Source organism: Entelurus aequoreus, linkage group LG25, assembly GCF_033978785.1.
Source record: "Entelurus aequoreus isolate RoL-2023_Sb linkage group LG25, RoL_Eaeq_v1.1, whole genome shotgun sequence".
Lineage (NCBI taxonomy): Eukaryota > Metazoa > Chordata > Actinopteri > Syngnathiformes > Syngnathidae > Entelurus > Entelurus aequoreus.
The window spans coordinates 22,093,523-22,114,931 of record NC_084755.1 but is presented as its reverse complement, the minus strand read 5'-3'; the positions used below and the strand labels follow the sequence as shown (position 1 = coordinate 22,114,931).

The 21,409-nt window shown below is 40.0% G+C and overlaps 1 protein-coding gene and 1 gene segment (V, D, J or C); both read right to left on the bottom strand.

Moving 5' to 3' along the window:
- Positions 1-2,479: 2,479 nt before the first annotated feature.
- The window catches only part of LOC133642557 (uncharacterized), a 44,115-nt gene continuing 25,185 nt past the window's right edge, over positions 2,480-21,409 (bottom strand). The window contains exons 5-15 of the mRNA XM_062036823.1: positions 17,080-17,126; positions 16,064-16,372; positions 9,377-9,700; positions 9,007-9,300; positions 7,026-7,337; positions 6,676-6,960; positions 5,161-5,487; positions 3,253-3,564; positions 2,897-3,184; positions 2,682-2,830; positions 2,480-2,571 (exon numbers count right to left, since the gene is read on the bottom strand). Of these exons, the coding sequence (XP_061892807.1) occupies positions 2,563-2,571; positions 2,682-2,830; positions 2,897-3,184; positions 3,253-3,564; positions 5,161-5,487; positions 6,676-6,960; positions 7,026-7,337; positions 9,007-9,300; positions 9,377-9,700; positions 16,064-16,372; positions 17,080-17,126 (2,656 nt within the window). The 3' untranslated portion in view covers positions 2,480-2,562. The remainder of the gene's footprint in view (positions 2,572-2,681; positions 2,831-2,896; positions 3,185-3,252; positions 3,565-5,160; positions 5,488-6,675; positions 6,961-7,025; positions 7,338-9,006; positions 9,301-9,376; positions 9,701-16,063; positions 16,373-17,079; positions 17,127-21,409) is intronic.
- On the bottom strand, positions 13,034-13,868 carry LOC133642553 (Ig mu chain C region-like). The segment is given in 2 exon segments: positions 13,034-13,446; positions 13,512-13,868. Coding segments are annotated over 2 exon segments (645 nt in total).

The window sequence follows — 21,409 nt, the reverse complement described above, 5'->3', positions numbered from 1 at the left end:
AAATATCTTTGTAATGAAAAATTTTTAACATTTCATATTCCGGGTATTCCTCAAAAAACATGTTTTTGACATAATTCCATTTACATTTCTAACTTACCTTTTAAAAGTTTTAAGGAATTGTAGTTTTTGTGCTACTACCCCAAGCTTCCATAAGTGGGTCACAAATGACCCACATGCATTTTCTTTGGAATCCAATGGGAACCTTCAATTCTTATCAGCTGTGGCTGTCTGGAATAAATTAACTGTGGACCACACAGACTATATCAGAAGTTTGACCCTTCAGGAAGACTATTTTACACAGCAAGAGCTGATACATGTAAGTATTATTGTCATATAGTATCGTGTGTGTGTGTCTTTCATGACTTATTCACTGCTTTTATTTATCAACGGATTAGCCTACTTTATAACTAGCTAACACTAGCTAGCTAACTAAGTTAGCTAACATTACTATTTGTATTGTGTTTGTGCGTGTGAAAGAGTGTTAGTATTATTCATCAATAAATTAGCCTACTTTACAACTAGCTAACACTAGCTAGCTAGCATTACTATATGGTATTTAGTGTGTATGTGTGTGTAAATGAGTGCTACATATTGATCTATTGAAAACATTGGCCCATGGTGCTGTGGTACAACATAATTGACATCGCCACCCTGAATTCCTACACCTTTTTCACGGCTCAGCACCCAGATTTCAAGAGCGGCATCACCAATGCACGACGGATCTTCCTCAAAGAGCTGTCAAAGGAGCTTGTCACCCCACACATGAGGAGTCGACTGGAAGGCTGCCCCCAACTGCAAACCCCGATTATTGAAGCAATGGAAAGGTGTCGGGTGACAAAAGCCAAAATCCAGCCACAGGAGAGAAGCAGACGGGGTCAACCAAAGAGAAAGAGGTGTCAAATCTGCCCAAGTAACAAAGATCGCAAAGTTAACAACAGGTGTGGGAAATGCAATGTACCTGTGTGCAATGATCACAGCCAGAAACAGGTAGTTTGTCTGAACTGCATACAATGATGAGACAAGGCAAAACAGGGAAAAGAAAGAGGAACTGTCAATGACTGGACATACATACACACACGCACACACAATGGATGTTCAAATTTTTTCTATTGCTGTTCTGGGTAAAAAAAATGTAAATTGTGAAGAAGAAAAGTGAAGAATAAAGATATTTCAAACATGAAATCATTCTTGTGTGGTCCTAAATATATTACAAAATATTATACAAGTGATTATTCTTCACCAAAATGACAACAAATGGCATGAAAACACGTTGATTCTAACATGGGTCATTTTTGACCCACTTGTGGAAGAGTGTAGGGTCCAGTCACTCGTGCATCTAAGTTAAATAGAGGAAGTAAAAGTTTAACAAAGTTTCTGTATGTTAACATGTGGCAGGATCATTACCATTGACAGAGGAAAACTACACTTGTGGTGCAAGGTACTATGTCTAAATTTAGATGCACACTATTTATATTTTCAATAACTAGTGACATTTGAAACCTTGGCGGGTTCACTTTGATTAGCTACTTACAAATCAAATCCTTGTAATATTGAAGACCGAAATGGAGCCACAAACTACATTTTATTTTGTGCCACAAAAACTAGCCAACCTTGGTTATGGATGTGAGTGAAAAGTGCAAGGGGGCAAACGTTGTTTGGTGACACCTGTGGTTAGCATGTATACATTTCCAAGACACCCATCTTTTCAGAATTTTTTATACAGTAAAAAATACCATCTTATAGATGCGTCAAGACTGTTTATTTTACAAATCACATACACATTACTACATTGTACTAAACATTAGCATAATTCCCTATCAAATATACTGTAACTCATTTTTTTAGTATGGGATGTGACGGTGGTCAAAGACAGTGACACCCTCTCAGGCCGTCCCATGGGCCTGATGCCATGCATCCCTGTTACCGGCCCCTTGGCAGTTAGGATGGCATCCGCATGCTGCATCCACATCCCAGCAACAGCGTCACAGATTTGGGCCTACTAACTCAAGTCCCCGGCCAATCACACATCGACAAAGCCAATTCATAGCAGAGGTAGCCAATAGTTGTCCTTGATGTTGCTGAGTTGTCATCCCTCCAAGATGGAAATTCCTTTAAACCCACTATATACACAACACATGCAGACAGTATAGTGGGAGTGGGTACATACTTTCAAAAATGCTGTGAATGGAAATAAAACAAAATAAAATAAACATATCTGTTGTTGTAAAGAAATGGTTCTTTAGTTAAGTATTGTCAATACTTTTTTAAAATTTTCAAGCATGTATAACGAAACTGTCAAGCAAGCAAGCTTTACTACAATTTAAACTTTGGTGCACTCTTGTGGTCACTGTGAGTAACTGAGGGTGTGTTATATTAGTTTTTTTTTGTTTTTTTAAAATATTTTAATGCAGAAACAATATTCTATTGTTTATGTTGTTGTGATACTGCTTTGTTAAAAGCAAAAAATAAACCAGTGATACAGTATTAGAACCAAATCTTTATTTATATGTCAAAAGTAGTTCAATAAAACATCCACTGTCTTCATCTGTTCCACTGACAGAATTATTTAGTCTAAAGGAGAAAAAAGCGGGATAAAGTGAGGTCAAATTTCACATTAAATTTGATCATTTGTATACAATGAAAAAATTATGTTAAAAATAGAATTATTATCCATATCTCACCTTAAGCAGGGTGGCCACCACACCATAGATGGTGGAGATGAGAAAGAGGACAAGGAATGTGGCAGACATATACCAGCTTTCCGCATTGATATCTTGGTTAACAACTGCATGAGCAATGTCATCCAAGACGTTGCAATCCGGCAAAATCACTGTGGAATTATTTTTTAAATGAGTTTATTTTTCTGCAAGATAATCATAAATCAGCTCATTAGTACCTGGATTGGTTATATTCAAGGTCAGTGTAACGGTCACATGTGTCACCCTGCAGGTGTGAACCGCCCCAGGTAACAAGTTGACTTGAGACAGACGAAGGCGGCTTTGGATGCTGAACTTCCCATCTGGGCCTCTGCTGGGTTGACTGGTGTTGAAGTCCGACAGCTCATTGGTGTCATCCAGAAACCAGGAGACGTTAACGGACGCGGGACTGAAGCCGAACACCAGACACACCAGTTCACCACGACCCTGGAGCAAGATGGCTGACGGTTGGGTAGGAGTCACTGTGGCTGTGGAGATGAAAGTTGTAAGGAAGTATGTAGTGCAAACACAAAGTCATGTTAAGACTTTTACTCACCAAACATGTCCTCTATAGTGCTCGTAAAAGGACTTTGAGATGACTCATGTCTGACAGCGCAAGAATAGCTGGATTCGTGGTCCTCAGTTTTAGACACATTAATTCTACTGCTCATTGAATAAGTATTGCTGCTGCTGTATTTCCACGAAGGGCTGTTGGTGTAGTCAAGCAATCTTTGACCATCTTTCTCCCAGTACACTATAACGTTATCTGGGAAATATCCAGAAACTAGGCAAGTCAGTGTGAGGTCATCAGACAGTGACAGCTCTGAGATGGTCGGTGGTATTATGTGCACTGTTGGTGGATACAAGTCTGATAAGAGAAACACAAAAACACATTTATAAGTGAAAAGTGATAATAGTGATAATTACAAATAATTATAAAAAGAAACAGGAACAAAAACTTCTTAATTGTGCCTCGGCCAGAAGTTGGAGACATTATCCATGTTTAGTTTACACTTGAAAAGAGTTTATCTCTCTTAAACATTCATTTACATTCCAACACATTCATCCCCGCACGTTAAAAGCATTTGTGAACTGTTGAGATTTTCTTTTGCGGTATTTTTTGTTCGTAAATAAACGATGATGAGAGATTATCATCACACTTCAACATCTCTAACATGTAAATGCAGCCTCTTTGCTAGGTCAATATTCCAAATAAGCATCTGTTCTTGATTGTCTTACTCTGGATAAAAAAAGGTTAGCTAAATATATAAATACAAGTAAACTAGAAAGTGGGGACGCTGGTCTGTTGCTAAATGTTCTTATACTACATTACGCAGAAGGCTTAGCGCCGTAGACAGAACCCAGAAGAAGGTGTGAGCTAAACACGGGAGGACGACAGCTGTGCGGTTTGAGCAATAAAGTGTTAATAAGTTTTGGTTAGACAGTTACTGTGCGCGTTTGAGCGATGATCAGAAACAAATTCGATTGGCAAAAATAATAATAATAATCATAATAATATTATTATGATTACATTTGATTGGCAAAAATTACACTGGAGGACAAAATGTGCGGTGACGGTGCGAATTTGCGTGAATTGGCAAATTCCTGGAGGGTACTGAAATATAATATATGATATTATCTTTAACTGTTTTTAGACTTCATTTTAAAAGAAATCTAAACTAGTCCAAATTGTAAACATATATATTATTTCGTTTTTATAATGTTTAAACTCTTCATATTGCAAAAAATATGAACTGAGTTGAAGTTTTTTTTAATTACATTTTGTGTGTGCGCGCGTGTGTGTGTGTGTGTGTGTGTGTGTGTGTGTGTGTGTGTGTGTGTGTGTGTGTGTGTGTGTGTGTGTGTGTGTGTGTGTGTGTGCGTGCGTGCGTGCGTGCGTGTTCTCTTGTTACTATTATAACCTGGAAAATTCACTGTTTAAACTGCAAAAAGGAGAAATCTAAGTAGGATCAATGTGAAAAGTTTTTTTTAAACCTATGTGAAAGACCAACTTTCTTAAGAAGCAGCATTTCTTTGTGCTGGTAGCAGATTTTTTGTTTTAAGTATGCGTTTTTAAATTCTTACATTCATACTGTTAATATCAAAATGCACTTTTTTCCTAATGTTTACAATTTTACATGAATACTATTTCCATCTGCTTTAAACCTTCACTAGTTAAAGTCGTAAACCTCAACTATCCTTCATAAAAATAAAAACTGTAAACATTTTTAACTAATGTTGTTTTAGAGAAAAAAAAAATGCTATTTTCAGTATACATGCAATGTTATTTTTAGTGTGTAATTATAACAGTGTCAAAATGCCACATGGCACACACACACACACAGACACACACACATTTGTGCAAACACACTCATACAAATACACACACATACTTGTCCAGGATGAAAAACAATGGTGTGATAGTGCTATCTGGTGGAAATGTGAATATATGTTGAGACAATACCTCTGCTTTTGCTGATGTAGTCCTCATGGCCCTGGTTGGAACACTTGTGTTGTCCCTCACAGGACACTTGTTTATATGCATCCCAGTCATCTGCTGGCACACTGAGGAAGCTCCGTAAGGTCTCTGTACCATTGCTGTGACGAGTCGGCTCCTCCGTGTGGGAATTCTGAGAGTATTTCTTCCCATCTACTTTCCAGGAGATGACAAAATCATGAAGTCGAGGGCCAACCAAAAGACAAGTAATGGTCACCTTGTCCCTCTGCTGAGACTCTGTGAGTGGGGGTCCGTGAACAAACACTCCAACTTGTTGGGATGATATTGGGGTTACTGTAAAATAACATGAAATGTGAGATTAGAAACAAATATTAAGATCCTTTTCAAATCTTTGAACATTTTGTGCCATTCACGGTTTTATTTGCAAGCCATTTTGGTTGTGATGTATCTACTGTATGATTTACAGTAGGTATAATATGCAAGATATTTATTTTTTTATTATTACACTAGTGTTGTAATCTAAAGACTAAAAATGCTTGTATGAAAACAAATAAAAATACAACCTTTGATTTTACATTTATCTTAACAGAAGTTACAAATGTTTATGTTTAGATCTTAATGTGGACTACTGGTCTTTTATTTTAGATTTATATAAATGTCCACAAGATGTCGCTATTTTTTCCTATTCAAAGCGAGCAGAAAAACAATTCTGCACTTGTGCCTTACTGTAATAGCAAGTGTGTGTTGTATTATTCTTATTTCATTCCCAATAATAAATAGTAGTGTGGTTTAAGCATAATGGCTTTTGAAGGTTTAAAGCCCCAAAATATAATGAATATTTAATATTTATTTTGAAGGAATAGAAAAACAATGCAATGAACTTATGCATGAAAAATCAACAAAGTTGTCACTCATTAACCTATTTTAGGGCCTAATGATAATATAAAATAAACATCATAATAATGATGATATTGAAATAAAGCACAATGATAATGATAATAATATTAAGGAAATATTCCTTAAAATATATTTCATGGAAATATTTTTTGTTTTGAATTTAGGAACAATATATCTCAGCTAAAATCTGGCGGAAGGCTGGGTACACCCTGGACAAGTCGCCACCTCATCGCAGGGCCAACACAGATAGACAGACAACATTCACACTCACATTCACACACGAGGGCCAATTTAGTGTTGCCAATCAACCTATCTCCAGGTGCATGTCCCCGAAGGGAATAAGCGGTAGTGAAATGGATGGATGGATGGATAGTTCAGCAAACAGTTGCTTTCAAAGGGTTAAATGATATATACTGTATGTATACATTTCTTTTAATGCTTTTAAGTGATTTTGAAAGACTGTCACAGCTAAAGTGGAAAAAATATTGAATAATATTTTTACAGCAGTTTTTGGGAAGCCGATATTTTTCTTGAGGGACAAACGAATGCAGATATTTGAAGGACAATGTTATGAGTTGTCTTTTTTTCATGCATCATGCCAATAGCGTACTTATGATTATTTACCGGAGCAAATGCTGATGGTCTTGGTGACATTTTTATTCAGCCACTTGTCAGACACTCGACAGGTGAAGACCTTCCCAGTTTGCCACTCTATCGGTGGGACGTGGAGTTGACTGGTCACAGCCACACGTCCATCCGCACTCATGCTGATGCTAGTAATTGATGGCGCTCTCTGCTTAGCCTCGCTGAACCATTTAATTTGAGGGTTAAAGCCCCGACCAGAGCACAGAACCCTCTGAGGTTTCGATTCCTCACTGGGGGCCAGAAAGAGTTCCACTGATGGGTCCACTGTTGGAAAATGGGTTCAAATTATTGTGTCAAATGAATCCAGCTCTGATGAGTCAGACTCTCACCAAAAAGGCCGTATATGGGGTTTGACCGGAAGCTGTCGGAGAAGCCTTGGTTCACTTTGCAGGTTAAATTTGCGTCACTCTTCCTGTAGGACTCGTGCAAACTGAAACGTGGACGGATGGAATGTGGGCCCAGGCCTTCAGGGAGATCAACATACTGTTTGTTAGAAATATCCACACCGTCGGCCTGAAATGTGACGTAGAGGTCGATGGCGTCCAGTTGCGTGATGTCACACTCGAACACGCCGCTGTTGTTATTCTGTAAATCTGCAAGAGATCGCCTCATCTCCACCAGTGGAGCGGTGACTGCAACACCTAAGTGATCATAACAGGATAAAAGGTGGAATTCAGTCTCTCAAAGATACAGTAGCTCATCAGAGTACAGTAAATACACCCCTCACATTTCAGCTAACGTTTTATTTAATAGTCTCAAAGTACAATACGATGGAAATGAAACTTAGAGTAGTCAGTGTACATCTTGTACTGCAGGGTTATTCAACTGGCGGCCGCCGGTAATAGATAGATAGTACTTTATTGATTCCTTCAGGAGAGTTCCCTCAGGAAAATTAAAATGACATCATCCCGGCCCCCGAGTTCAGTTAAAATCTTCAAATAAAATTTTTTGCAGCCAATTTCTAAAAACACAAATGCTCTTGTTGTACAGTATAGAGCGGGGGTCGGCAACCCGCGGCTCTAGAGCCGCATGCGGCCCTTTAGCGCCGCCCTAATGGCTCTCTGGAGCTTTTTCAAAAATGTATGAGAAATGGAAAAAGAGGAGGGGAAAAATATATTTTTTGTTTTAATATGGTTTCTGTAGAAGGACAAACATGACACAAACCTCCCTAATTGTTATAAATCACACTGTTTATATTAAACATGCTTCACTGATTCGAGTATTTGGCGAGCGCCGTTTTGTCCTACTAATTTTGGCGGTCCTTGAACTCACCGTAGTTTGTTTACATGTATAACTTTCTCCGACTTTCCAGGACGTGTTTTATCATTATGCCACTTCTTTTTCTGTTTCATTTTGTCCACCAAACTTTTAACGTTGCGTATGAATGCACAAAGGTGAGTTTTGTCGATTTTATTGACTTGTGTGGAGTGCTAATCAGGCATATTTAGTCACTGCTTGACTGCAAGCTAATCGATGCTAACATGCTATTTAGGCTAGCTATATGTACATATTGCATCATTATGCCTCATTTGTAGGTATATTTGAGGTCATTTAGTTTCCTTTAAGTCCTCTTAAATCAATTTATATCTCATGACACACTATCTGTAAAATGGCTTTAAATTTTTTGCGGCTCCAGACAGATTTGTTTTTGTATTTTTGGTCCAATATGGCTCTTTCAACATTTTGGGTTGCCGACCCCTGGTAGAGGAACTTGGACCAATGTAAACACATTGGCAGATCTTTGCACAGACATTTCAACCTTGCTAGCAAACGTAGAAAACTGGGGTCTAACCTTGTGATTTACATAACTGAGGCGTTCCTCAAGGAACCCTTTCAAGTCCTTTTTGGCAGTTAAATTTTTTTAATACACTTTATGTAACTAAGGTGTTGCTGTTGCTTGTCTACTTCAGATGCAGTCAATAGTCATTTGTTCAACTTTTTTAGTTATACTAGTGGTGTTCCTCAAGGTTCCATTTTAGGTCCTCTCTTTTTCATCATAATGTAAATATATATATCAAGTAATCCAATTATTAGCCAGTAGTTTGACTTTACAGTGGAGGAAGTGGGCTACTTCACAATGTCACAGTTGGATGTCCCTTAAAGAACCGCAGCTCACCAGTGCCGGCAGTACTCATGCATCTTCAGGCCATGATGTTATCTTGGTATAGTCACTTTTGTTCCCAGCTGTTTGGACAATAATGGCCGAGTGTTGAGTCATTTTTCAGTACGTAGTAAATGGACAAGCTGTACACTGACTACTTGTTGAGTTGTGAGGAGTGGACTTACTCCGATTTTGTTCAGTCGTCCTACCTGACACACGTACGGTCTCCTCGACGTCCGGGAAGCAAAGATGCGCCGCTTTACATTTGAGAATCCTGATTTGTCTCCACACATCAGGCAACACTGTCAGAGTACTGATGACGTGAGACGCATTAGCGTACGCGCTCGCTTGGTCGCTGGCTGCTTTGCCGTCCAGCTGCCATGTGACAACGGCATCCAATGCGGTGCGCACCGAACATGTTGCTTTCACTTGGGATGTTTCCGTCATGACTTCCTTGAAGCTGGGGAGCTCCACATGAACGGAAGGTGGGACGCTTGCCTGTGCTGCCAGGCGACACGTCCGTTGTTACAAGACGATGACAATAGCTGTGTTAATGCGAGACGGCAGACACATACGTACTTTCACAGATACTGATTGACTTTTTCTCTTCCACCTTGTTGTGAGTGGACTTGCAGGTAAACCTTAAGCCGTTTGTCCACTCTTTTACATCAGGCTCAATCTCACTGATTAGACTGAAGGTCTGTGGGGCCGTCACACTCTGAAACTTGCTCACGGTTTGCACGCCGTCGATGATTCGGTTGCCCTGCAGCCACTCGACACTCAGCGTGTCCGGGAAGAAGCCACTTAAGGCGCACCTAAGTTTGACAGAGGAGTCTCCTGCAAGGTTGCCCTCCCACAGCGGATACAATGTCATGTTTGGAGACACAATCCTCTCCATCCTCTCTGTTGAAATAGAAAATACGTATATGACGCATGTGGCTATTTCTCTATATGTAGCAAATTACTTGCACATACCTTCAGATTGTTGTCACAATTCTAAAGGTGCAGGTGTCTTTAGTTTTAAGTAGTTTTATAGTACTAACAGTCAGGTGGAAAGGGTTCCGCTTGAGCGAGCATAAGCAACATTTTAAAAAAAAAGAAGAAGATAAAAGTACAGAAAAAACACAGAAGTGAAACTCAGCGAGGCGCAACAGTGCATGACAAAAGCCAGGTGTGAGAAGAGATGATGACATATTTAAATACATTTCATACACGGACACATCTTTAAAGTTGGTTTTGTTTTGTTTTATAACACACTAAAAAGTTATTTTCTTTTTTTGTACATTCCAGCTGCAGCTTTTTCAGGTCATTCTGAATTTCTGAGGAAAAATCTGCAAGAAAAGCATCACCCACATTTTATTTTTTATTTTTCTTTAAATTGTAAATCAATATGATTACTTACAGTTCATTTCAAAAAATGTGTTCATTTGACCTGAAAGAGAAAAAAAACAAAAATATATTAAAGAAATGCACAATTAATACACACAACAGACTGACTTATTAATCCTATTGGAAATCCCAAAAGAGATCCTTGGTATGTTTTGTGCAATTCAATTGTTTTCCAAACCATTTGTACCATCTGTCTTCCTTAAATTATCCAAACTGCTAAAGCTAAACAAAAAACAACACATATGTTTGCAGTGTCACAAATTTCCTTCTAAACCCGATAAAAACTACATTTTTGATTTCACACTATCCTGTCATAAACTCATGTAATAATTTAGGTTTAGATGTCAATTTGGACTAGTGGCTTTCTACTTCTTTCTATTTAATTTTTATATTTTTCCACCAGACTTTTGTTCCCCCTACTTTTTCCCATTCAAAGCATGCAGCAATATTTCTGCATGGCTGCCCTGCTACTGTAATGATAAGTGTGTGTCACTATTGATGGTGGATAATGGTGTGTCTATCAAACAAAGTGTACAGTCAAACCCAAAAGTATGCATAGTTCTACTGTAAACCTTGCAAATTCAACTTAAAGTTACCTACAATTTTCTTGCTTGAAAATTACACAGGAGATAATAGGATGATGAACAAGAGGAAAAGTTGTGGGGAAAAAATGCTTTTCAAGCTTTTATTGTATTCACATTTGAACAAAAAATTTACTTTGATTGACTTTGGACAAAAATTGGCCAATGGTATGATTAGTTTCGGTCTTGACTCTTGTATGTGTGTGTTTGGACAAAAATTTGGTAACTTTGTCAACATAAAATCCACTGTACTCTAAAGGGTTAATATTATAATATGTACAATATATTATAGAGCAGTTTTTTGAAAAGCAGACATTTGTGTACATAATCAATAGCCTATTTGGTATGTGATTTATATTTCAGGCTGAAGTTTTAAAATATTTACTTGCTTGAATATTAATATGTAATTTTTTACAGTATTATTGTCTTTTTGGACAAATAAATATTTATTTTTTAAATTCCAGCTTAAGGCTAACCAACAAATAAAGTATAGTTATACTTCATGAGGCGTCTATAGAATTTAAAGGGAATTGTTTTTTTGAATTTTGCCCATTATCCACAATCCTTATGTGAGACAATCTTGTATGTGTGTTTTAAATGGTGAAAAACTGCTAATAAGAGGCGGCTAACAATGCGGACATATCGGATTCATCTACTCTTAAAAAAAACACCAACAATGCACTAGTTACATGCCGTGACCTATAGCGACATTGTTATTATAGGAGCTAACACAGAGGAACTACTTTTATGGTGTAGAAAAACCGAAGTACCACTATAGTGAGTAGTCAGCTACTAACTACCAGCTGGCTTGAGCTGCTAATAACGTAGGCTGCGACTCGCCACAAAATAAACAAGAAGGAGCTTTAGCTTTTTCTGCTACATTGCTTCTAAGGTAGGGTTCAGATGGTAGCACGGCCGTACAGAAATTGGAGGGTTCCTGGTACGAATCTAGCTTCCGCCATCTTAGTTACTGCCATTGTGTCCTTGGGCAAGACATGTCACCCACCTTGCTGCCAGTGCCGCCCACACTGTGTATGATTGTGAGTGAATGTTTGGTGGTGATCGGAGGGGCCAATGGACGCAAATTGGCAGCCACGCTTCCGTCAGTTTACCCCAGGGCAGCTGTGGCTACAAATGTAGCTTACCACCATCAATTAGTGAATAAATGATGGGTTCTAAGTTCTCACTGTTAAGCGTTTTGAGTGTCTAGAAAAGCACTATATAAATATAATCCATTATTATTAATATTAGTATTATAGTAGAAGGTTGTGGCAGCAATTTACATGTTATCATGAATGTGCCTGTTACTACATGACGTACATACTTACAGCATGTATATAAAACAGTGTGGGAGGTTTTTGGATGTTTTTTGAAGGGCTTGTTTGGTGAAAAAGATCGTATCACTTTTACCTGTATTGTTAGCCGCCTTTTACTAGCAGTCTTTTACTATTTAGTATGAAGAGAAAGGGGAATGACGTGTGTTTTGGTCTCAGAGAAAGATTGTGATTGATGGACAAAATTCCCCAAAAAGTGCATTACTGTATAAAATGTTTACCGTCAACCAATGTTCTTTAGAAATATTGCAGACTTATTTTCACCTACAGTATGTAAAGGAGCAGTTAAGTGCTCAACTCAAATACAAAAGTTGTATTATTACCTTGAAGACAGTTGTTCCAATGCTGAACAGCAGCGTGATGAGAAAGAGAATGATGAAGGCGAGCGCCGTGTTCCCCATGTTATCTTGCTCGGCTTCCACAGCATTGTTCCACTGGTGGCTCATCTCCACCAGGAAGTCTGGTGGATGTACAGTAGTACTTCAATACACACTGTATTTATTATTACTGTATTGTGTGTTTATACAAAGAAATATGTCCTATAATGTTGATTTTATGAGTACAGGTAGTGCTATATAACTGGAGACCCTGAATTGCCTTTTGAAAGACTCCATTATTTCAGTGTGTGTCTTTAAAACATGATCTCTCTTGTGTTTGTTAGGGCAAGACCCAGGAGAGGAAGAAGACGTTTATAAAGACAAGTCACACAGACCACCTATCTCTACGAGTAAGGACTTTAATACTCTCTTTCAAAACCCCAACATACTATTAATCCTTGTTGCATGATTAGTGACACTGCAAGTCACACGTAGCTAAAAATAAGGACAACATGAACAGCTTGCGACATACAACAGTTGCAAAGTGATTTTTTTTATTTATTTTGATTTGAAATGGACACACAATATCATTAAACATGCAGCAAACGACCAAGAGCAAAGAAGAGAAGACAAGAGTGACACAGAACACATCTACAGGGCCTTGCACAATTTGGGGTCGTCCATGTTGACGTTATCGGTGGTTCTGTATGAAATGGACCTGACAAGGACATTGGGTGTGTTGGCCACAGATTGGTGGTAAATGGCACAGCAATACGCCACACCGTTCCTTTTCCACTGATCAAGGCTGAGCGTTAACTGGCCGTAGACTGAATACACGCCTTGGTTTTCTACAGGTTGGGTGGTCCTGGTGACGTATGTGGAGTTTACGGGGTTGTCATCGACAAGCCAAGACACCAGAACCTCTTGGGGGAAGAAGTCTTTCACTAAGCAAGTCAGGGTAACCATGTTTTTAACAGTTTGTTCCACTGGAGGCATCATAAACACCGCAGGATTTTGAGGTGATTTATCTGCAAGTGCGACAGAACAACATTTGACCACAGGAAGTAGTATCAAACATTTACAGTTTTCTTACCAGCAGTTCTTTTATAGGCTTTCTTTACTGGGTGCGCAATCTTTGAATGCTTCACCACGCAGTTGCGCCCTTTGCCTTTGCTCCATTCGTCATACGTGATGTCAAGACGAGTCTCAAATGGGCCCGAATTGCCCGGCGGGGGGGCTTTCAAGGTCCCGGCCATCTCGTTGCCATCCTGGTCCTCCCACAAAATACTCTGCACAGATAGCCTGCTAACTTTGACCTGACATATCACCGTGCCTTTTTTGTTCAGAAAGATGTCCTCCATTGTGGGGCCGCTGATCTGTATATCGACATCCGCCTCCGGGCATCCTTCACCTGTTGAATGGACAGGAAGACTTTTTCAAGGCCGTTGTGTGATTTACATTGAGTGTGTTGCATTTTAGCCCGCGTTCACACTGGTGGTTCGGACCAAAAATATATGCATTGAAGGACTTGATTGGACACTTTTATTGACCTAACTCAATTATTTCAAACCAAAATGAGTTGTTTTTTAGACGTTGCTATTTTTACCAGCTTATTTGTACTAGGGCAGTAAAATCATGTAATTAATCACAACATAGTGCATTAATCATGGGTACACGCATATTAATTACACATTTTGTTTTGAGCATACATGTTCCTTTACTTTAACTGCAGATGGTTACCTGAAAGGTGGCATACATTTTTTGTTGTACCACAAACATAATGGACCCATTTCTTGAGGTGAGGATAAACGCTTGATTCAAACCAATTTTTGCAAAATATTTTTTGGTGTAAAAATATAATTAAACTAATGCTGTTAAATGTAACGAGTTAACTCATGTGATTCATCAACTAAAAAATTGCATTAATCATGCATATACACAGATTAATGACGCAATTTATTTTGACCGCACATGCTCCTTTACCTTAACCGTGGATTTTTACCTAAAAGGTGCGTGGGTTGGTATATTTATAGAGAGAGATGAGTGAGAGGACTCCGACTGGTGTGCTCTCTGGCATATTTAATTTCAAAATACCCCCGAGGGAACTTAGGATACAACTTTCTCTAAATTTTTGAGCAGTGCATTCAAGTAAAACATTTTAAAATGTTGCTGTATGTCATTGTCACGTTAAAAATTACATTTGTGCCCAATTACGGGGGCCTTTTTAGGGTCATTTAAATAATGCAAGCAGGTAAAAAGGTACATTTCATCCCAATTCAAAAGTGTGATTAATCAGATTTGAATAATTAATCATTTGACCGCACTAATTTTTACAAACACCCTGTTGTCACACACAAAGAGTCTTACATATTTGTAATTTTTGCATGCTTTGTTTGCAATCAGAGTTTGATTTAACCAAAGTGTGAACACAGCCTAAAATAAACAAATAGAAAAGTACTCACTAGATAAAACTGTTGCACGCGTGTTGCTCACAGATGAGTTGATATACACATCTCCATGTGCGTCCCTCCCCTTAAACTCGCACCTTACAGTGGTGCCAGATGACCACTCGTCGGACTTGAGCGTGATGAGGCTCGCCGCGCTGTAAAGCGTTGATCCATTTGCAGTCTTTCTGGCCTTAGACAAAGTTATGACCTGCTCTATTCCGTGGGAGATGTCCTCTTCGTTATACAGCCATTTGAAGTCATAAACATTTGGGGAAAAATCTTTGGCAAAGCAGACGATTGAAGCCTCATCTTGACCATGAGAGGAGGCCAACACTTTCAGAGTTGGCAACTTGTAAAAGGACTCTGAAACACGAACATATTAAGTATATGTCTGCACAACAAATATATATACACAACTCAAAACGTCATTTGAATGCTATTTCTCATGGCTTCTGCAGGGTCGACACTACTAAAACAGCAAGATTAGATCGTACACAACCTGCATGTGAGACAAGCAAGCGTAGATTAAACAAAAAGCAAGCAAAAAACTGCTGCAACAATTATTTCCCTGACAGACAAGGCAGAGTAAGCAGCTGCACAAGGAAGAGTCAGACCTTTCTTTCCACCTTACTGTTGGCTTTAGCACCAACAATAACATCATTTGTATGGATAGTATGAAATAATGTGCAATTTTCAGATAAATGTGTTGTGTGTAAAAAAAATGTAACATAAAAAAATCATCTATTTCTAATTACCCCGTTCCAGATATCCAAATATATTTACACAAAACACTTTTTGCAGAGCTTAATTATATTTTTAAAAACAGGTATAGTTTTTAACATCACTTTTACCTTTTTGGAGCACTACTGACAAGGATGAGCTACTAGCAGTGTGGTGCATTCAGTGACAGTCTGGAAATACATATTCTAGGGCTCTTGTTTGACTATTACTGTACACTACAACTTAATTTGGCTCCATAGTGGGTTATTTTGTGTAGAATACAAAATAACCCACTTTCAATCATACTAAAACCGGGGCATCTGAAAACCAATATATATTTTTTCAACGACTTCAAATACACTGAATCCAAATATACTACAAAAGTGACAGCACATTACTGTGATTACCTTTAGCTGTGTCACATTCATTGTACCTATTTTAAGACTACAGTACAAGATATGCTGTAAACATGACTTACCTTCTGTTTTGGTGATCATGGCATCAACAGTTTTAGTTGAATGTTTGGCGACACATCGAAATTTGGCCCTGCTGTCCCAGTCGGCTTGCCTCACTCGGATCTGACTGACTCCCGTGTAAAGGTTGTCCTTCTCCACTGAAGGATACTGAATGAAGTCAGACAAATCGGCCCCGTCTTTGCTCCACGCAAACGTCAGTGGAAGAGGTTTGAAGCCGGTGGCCAGACAGCCGAGAGTGACCATGTCTCCTGCTCCGGAGCCACATTGCATCAGAGGAAAGACAGTGGGTGGAACTGGTGGGACTGGTGTGCCTGTGAAAGGAAAAGCAAGTTGTTAGTTGAGATCAAATTAAATGAAAATAGTAAAGGGAAGACACATATTAAACCATATTCAAATTGTAGGAAAAGAAAATAAGTAGTCGGTTATGATACAATTCCATGAAAATGGTGAAGAGATAACACCCACCATATTAAACCATATTTAAATTGTAGATCAAATTGCACAATAGACCTTATTATATTTTAAATATCACAAATTATTTAATTCTCCTTTATCTGACATTTTGAGTGAACCTTTTCTTAACATTGGAAAACATCTTTATAAATGGAATAGCTCACTCAAAAGCTTAGAAAAACAAAACCTGTTTGATTATTAAGATACCACAGTGCAGAAACTCAAATTTAAGCAAAATAATCATTGTCATATTTCATAAGACTCTGTTGCTGTCGATGATAGATCAATTTGCTAATGTATGCTTTAATAACCTGTCAAACCACCAATAAGAATGGACTCGCCAAAGCTTCATTATACTCATGTCAGGTATTTTTTTCAATTGTTATGTAATATCTCACAGATTTTAGCATATATTTGTCTACTTAAGATAGGCAAATTGGTCTAATTCTACTGTTCGAATACTGGAACTACTTGATATCAATAAATTATTGCACCAAATCAGAAATATTGAAATAATGTACTTGTCCTTTCCAGTAGAATATAATTACCACAAATATTGACTTACCAGATGTAACTGTGACTTGCGTTCCTTTACCCCAGAAGTCCAAGTACCTGTAGTAAACTGTCACAGTGATAGAACATAATGTGTTTACAATGAAAATACTATTACATAAAAAAAAGAATGAACACAGGAAAAGCTGTTCCTCAAAAATTATTTCTCAAGCAACTCCCTTGAGATTTGATATTTTTTCCGGTGTGCTCCCTAACGTTTAACGTTTTGATTGTGTTTGGATATGTGTGTATAGCCAGAGATGGGTAGTTATGTGCTACATTCATTTTGTTATACATTTACTCAAGTAACTTTTTGGATAACTGTACTTGTCTGAGTAGTTTTAATACAACATACTCTTTACTTTTACCACTTTCACTCCGCTACCTTAAGTTTAATTCTGCTCGCTACATGTTGGTCTAGTGAGGGAGGTGACCAAGAACCTGATGGTCACTCTGTCAGAGCTACAGCATTCCTCTGTGGAGAGAAGGGAACCTTCTCCAAGGACAACCATCTCTGCAGCAATCCACCAATCAGGCCTGTATGGTATAGTGGTCAGACGGAAGCCATTTCTTCGTAAAAAGTTTGCTTGAACGCACCTGAAAGACTCTGACCATGAGAAACAAAATGATCTGGTCTGATGAGACAAAGATTACATTTTTCGCCATGAATGCCAGGCGTCATGTTTGGAGGAAACCAGGCACCGCTCATCACCAGGCCAATACTAGCCCCACATCATCATGCTGTGGGGATGATGGAATACAGAGACTGGTCAGGGTAGAAGGAAAGATGAATGCAGCCGGAATAGAAAACACTTTAATGCCTGCAAACATTTTTAGGGCTCTGGTGGTCTCTAATAAGCCTGCGTACTTGAAACACAAATATTTTAAAGCTGGACATGGGGAGACCCTAGAATAATAAGTTACATTGTTTAATACGAGACGTAACAAACGCATGTATAATGATCTTTAAGTCACAAGTGGACAAAATGGGACACATTTCTTACATTGAACAAAGAGCACAGTCTTCAAGTCAAATTAATTGTGTGTTAAACACACTTGGCCAAAAAAGCTGGTTCTGACTCTGATTTTAGTGATATTACTGCTGTTTTAGTAACATTGTTAATATGCAGCAGAAACAAGAAAGTTGGGTCACAAATAATGCCAAGATTTTTTGGCAGAAAATTGTTTTGTTATCGTAATTCAAATTAGTAACCGCAAACATGTGCTTGTTTCTAGCAGGACAATAATCAACATGTCTGTTTTCTTGGAGTTAAGATGCAAAAAGAATAACCATCTTGGTACAAAGAGTTAATACTATGTCTGCTGCTATTTTAGCTGATGAGTATGTTCTGACCCGCAAAGGAAACTTCAATAAAGCCTTTTCTCCATTGCAGCATGGTCCAACCACGCACCATCACATAAGTAGGCAACATGTGGCACCATCTAACTATGGCACATGTTGAAGAGGTTCATTTAGCCTGCTGATGGCACAGTTAAAGTAAGGCTCATGTGCACATACTGCAAGAAACCTAGTCATTTGATAAACAGCTGTCCCTTGTTGAAGTGAACCAAATCAAAACCAGTAGTTCCGGTAAAGGCCCCTTCAGTGCCACATTACTTTAAAAGTGAGTGTGCGGATCCAGCTGTTTATTCCCCTTTTATTATGAAGGGTGCTGCCTCACTGTCTGATAGCAACGTAAAAGTCCCACTTACTATTTTATGTGATACTGCAGTCTCAAGGTCTATTTTTCTTCGTGGTGTGTTGCCTCTTTCACATAAAACCTCCTTAAAACGTAACGAGCTGGTGCAAGGCTTTGGAATTAAGTTTGCTAAATTACCCATGCAATCTGGTGTTGCAAGCAGTGAGCGTAGACGGGCCAGGGTGGTAATTCTTGTTGCCCCTCGGCTCAAAGCCCGTACGTAGGATTTTAATCCTGGTCGGGGCATGGCTCCTGACTGTTGTTTGTGCTGATGGACCAAACAGAAGTTCAGAGTACCCACCCTTTTTGGATTCCCTCGAGGGAGTACTGGAAAGTGCTCATGGCTCATGGGACCCCAGAGGCAGCGGATAGGTACCGACAAGCCAAAACTCTGACATGGGAAGAGTTTGGCGAAGCCATGGAAAACGACTTCTGGACGGCTTCAAAGTGATTCTGGACCATCATCTGCCGCCTCAGGAGAGGGAAGCAGTGCACTGTCAACACCGTATATGGTGGGGATGGTGTGCTGTTGACCTTGACTCAGGACGTTGTGGATCGGTGGAGGGAATACTTTGACGACCTCCTCAATCCCACCTACACGTCTTCCTATGAAGAAGCGGTGCCTGGGGAATCTGTGGTGGGCTCTCCTATTTCTGAGGCTGAGGTTGCCGAGGTAGTTAAACTCCTCGGTGGCAGGGCCCCAGGGGTGGATGAGATCCGCCCGGAGTTCGTTAAGGCTCTGGATGCTGTGGGGCTGTCTTGGTTGACCAGACTCTGCAGCATTGTATGGACACCTGGATTGCCAGGTGGTTCCTCTCGTTAAGAAGGGGAACCGGAGGGTGTGTTCTAACTATCGTGGGATACACTCCTCAGCCTTCCCGGTAAGTTGTATCTGGTTGTACTGGAGAGGAGGCTACGCCAGATAGTCGAACCTGGGATCAAGAGCAGCAGTATGGTTTTCGTCCTGGTCGTGGAACTGTGGACCATCTCTTTACTCTCGGCAGGGTTCTTGAGGGTGAATAGGAGTTTGTCGAACCTGTCTACATGTGCCTTCAACCGTGTCCCTCTGGAAGTCCTGTGGGGAGTGCTCAGAGAGTATGGGGTATTGGACCGTCTGATTGTGGTAGTTCACTTCCTGTATGATCGGTGTCAGAGCTTGGTCCGCATAATAACTTTTATGGACCGAATTTCTAGGCGCAGTCAGGGCGTTGAGGAGATCCGGTTTGGTGATTGTAGGATTAGGTCTCTGCTTTTTGCAGATGATGTAGTCCTGATGGCTTCATCTGGCCAGGATGTTCAGCTCTCACTAGATCGGTTCGCAGCCAAGTGTGAAGCGACTGGGATGAGAATCAACACCTCCAAATCCGAGTCCATGGTTCTCGTGTGGAAAAGGGTGGCGTGTCATCTCCAGGTTGGGGAGGAGATCTTGCCCCAAGTGGAGAAGTTCAAGTACCTGGGAGTCTTGTTCACGAGTGAGGGAAGAGTGGATCGTGAGATCGACAGGCGGATCGGTGTGGCGTCTGCAGTGATGCGGACATCGGTCCATCGTGGTCAAGAAGGAGCTGAGCCAGAAGACGAAACTCTCAATTTACTGGTCAATCTACGTTCCCATCCTCACCTATGATCATGAGCTTTGGGTTATGACTGAAAGGACACAATCCTGGGTACAAGCGGCCAAAATGAGTTTCCTCCATCGGGTGCCGGGGATCTTTCTTAGAGATAAGGTGAGAAGCTCTGTAATTCGGGATGACCTCAAAGTAATGCCGCTGCTCCTCCACATCGAGAGGAGCCAGATGAGGTGGTTGAGGAATCTGGTCAGGATGCCCCCCGGACGACTCCCTGGGGAGGTGTTTAGGGCATGTCCGACCAGTAGGAGGCCACGGGGGAAACCCAGGACATGTTTGGGAGACTGTGTCTCCCGGCTGCCCTGGGAACACCTCGGGATCACCCGGGGAGAGCTGGACAAAGTGACTGGGTAAAGGAAAGTCTGGGCTTCCCTGCTTCAGCTGCTGTCAACGCAACCCGACATCGGATATGCGGAAGAAGATGGATGGATGGATGGACCCATGCACTCTCTTCAGGTGGCCTTTTTTCTCCCCACCATTCACTGTGTTACGTGCACCATTTTATTGATTATTTCCCATTATTCTTTACTAGGTAATTCTTTTAGTGAGGTAGTAGCTAAACATGATAAACATGACATATCAATACAGGATTTGATGTGATATAAAAGAATGTTCTGATCAACGGTATTGAAGGCAGCACTGAGAACAACACTGATGTAGCGTGCCTTTCAGCTGACCTAGCACTATATTATTCCATACCCTGAATTACAATAGGTTACCATTTTGAGCGCACCAATACTCACATGTTTGTGATGAAAGCGTCACTCTCCACTTCACCTCTGCATCCTGACAGGCAGCAACGCCCTCTGACTCGTGCTGTTGTAGAGCATCTGCACAGGGATCCCCAACATATTTGCCAGCCCTCCGGAATTTTCCGGAATACTCCCGAATTTTAGCGCCTCTCCCAAAAATCTCCCGGGACAACCATTATCCCGAATTTCTTCTGATTTCCAGCAAGATTTAAGGCACGCCTCCTCCAGGTCCATGCGGGCCTGAGTGAGGACAGCCTGTTGTCACG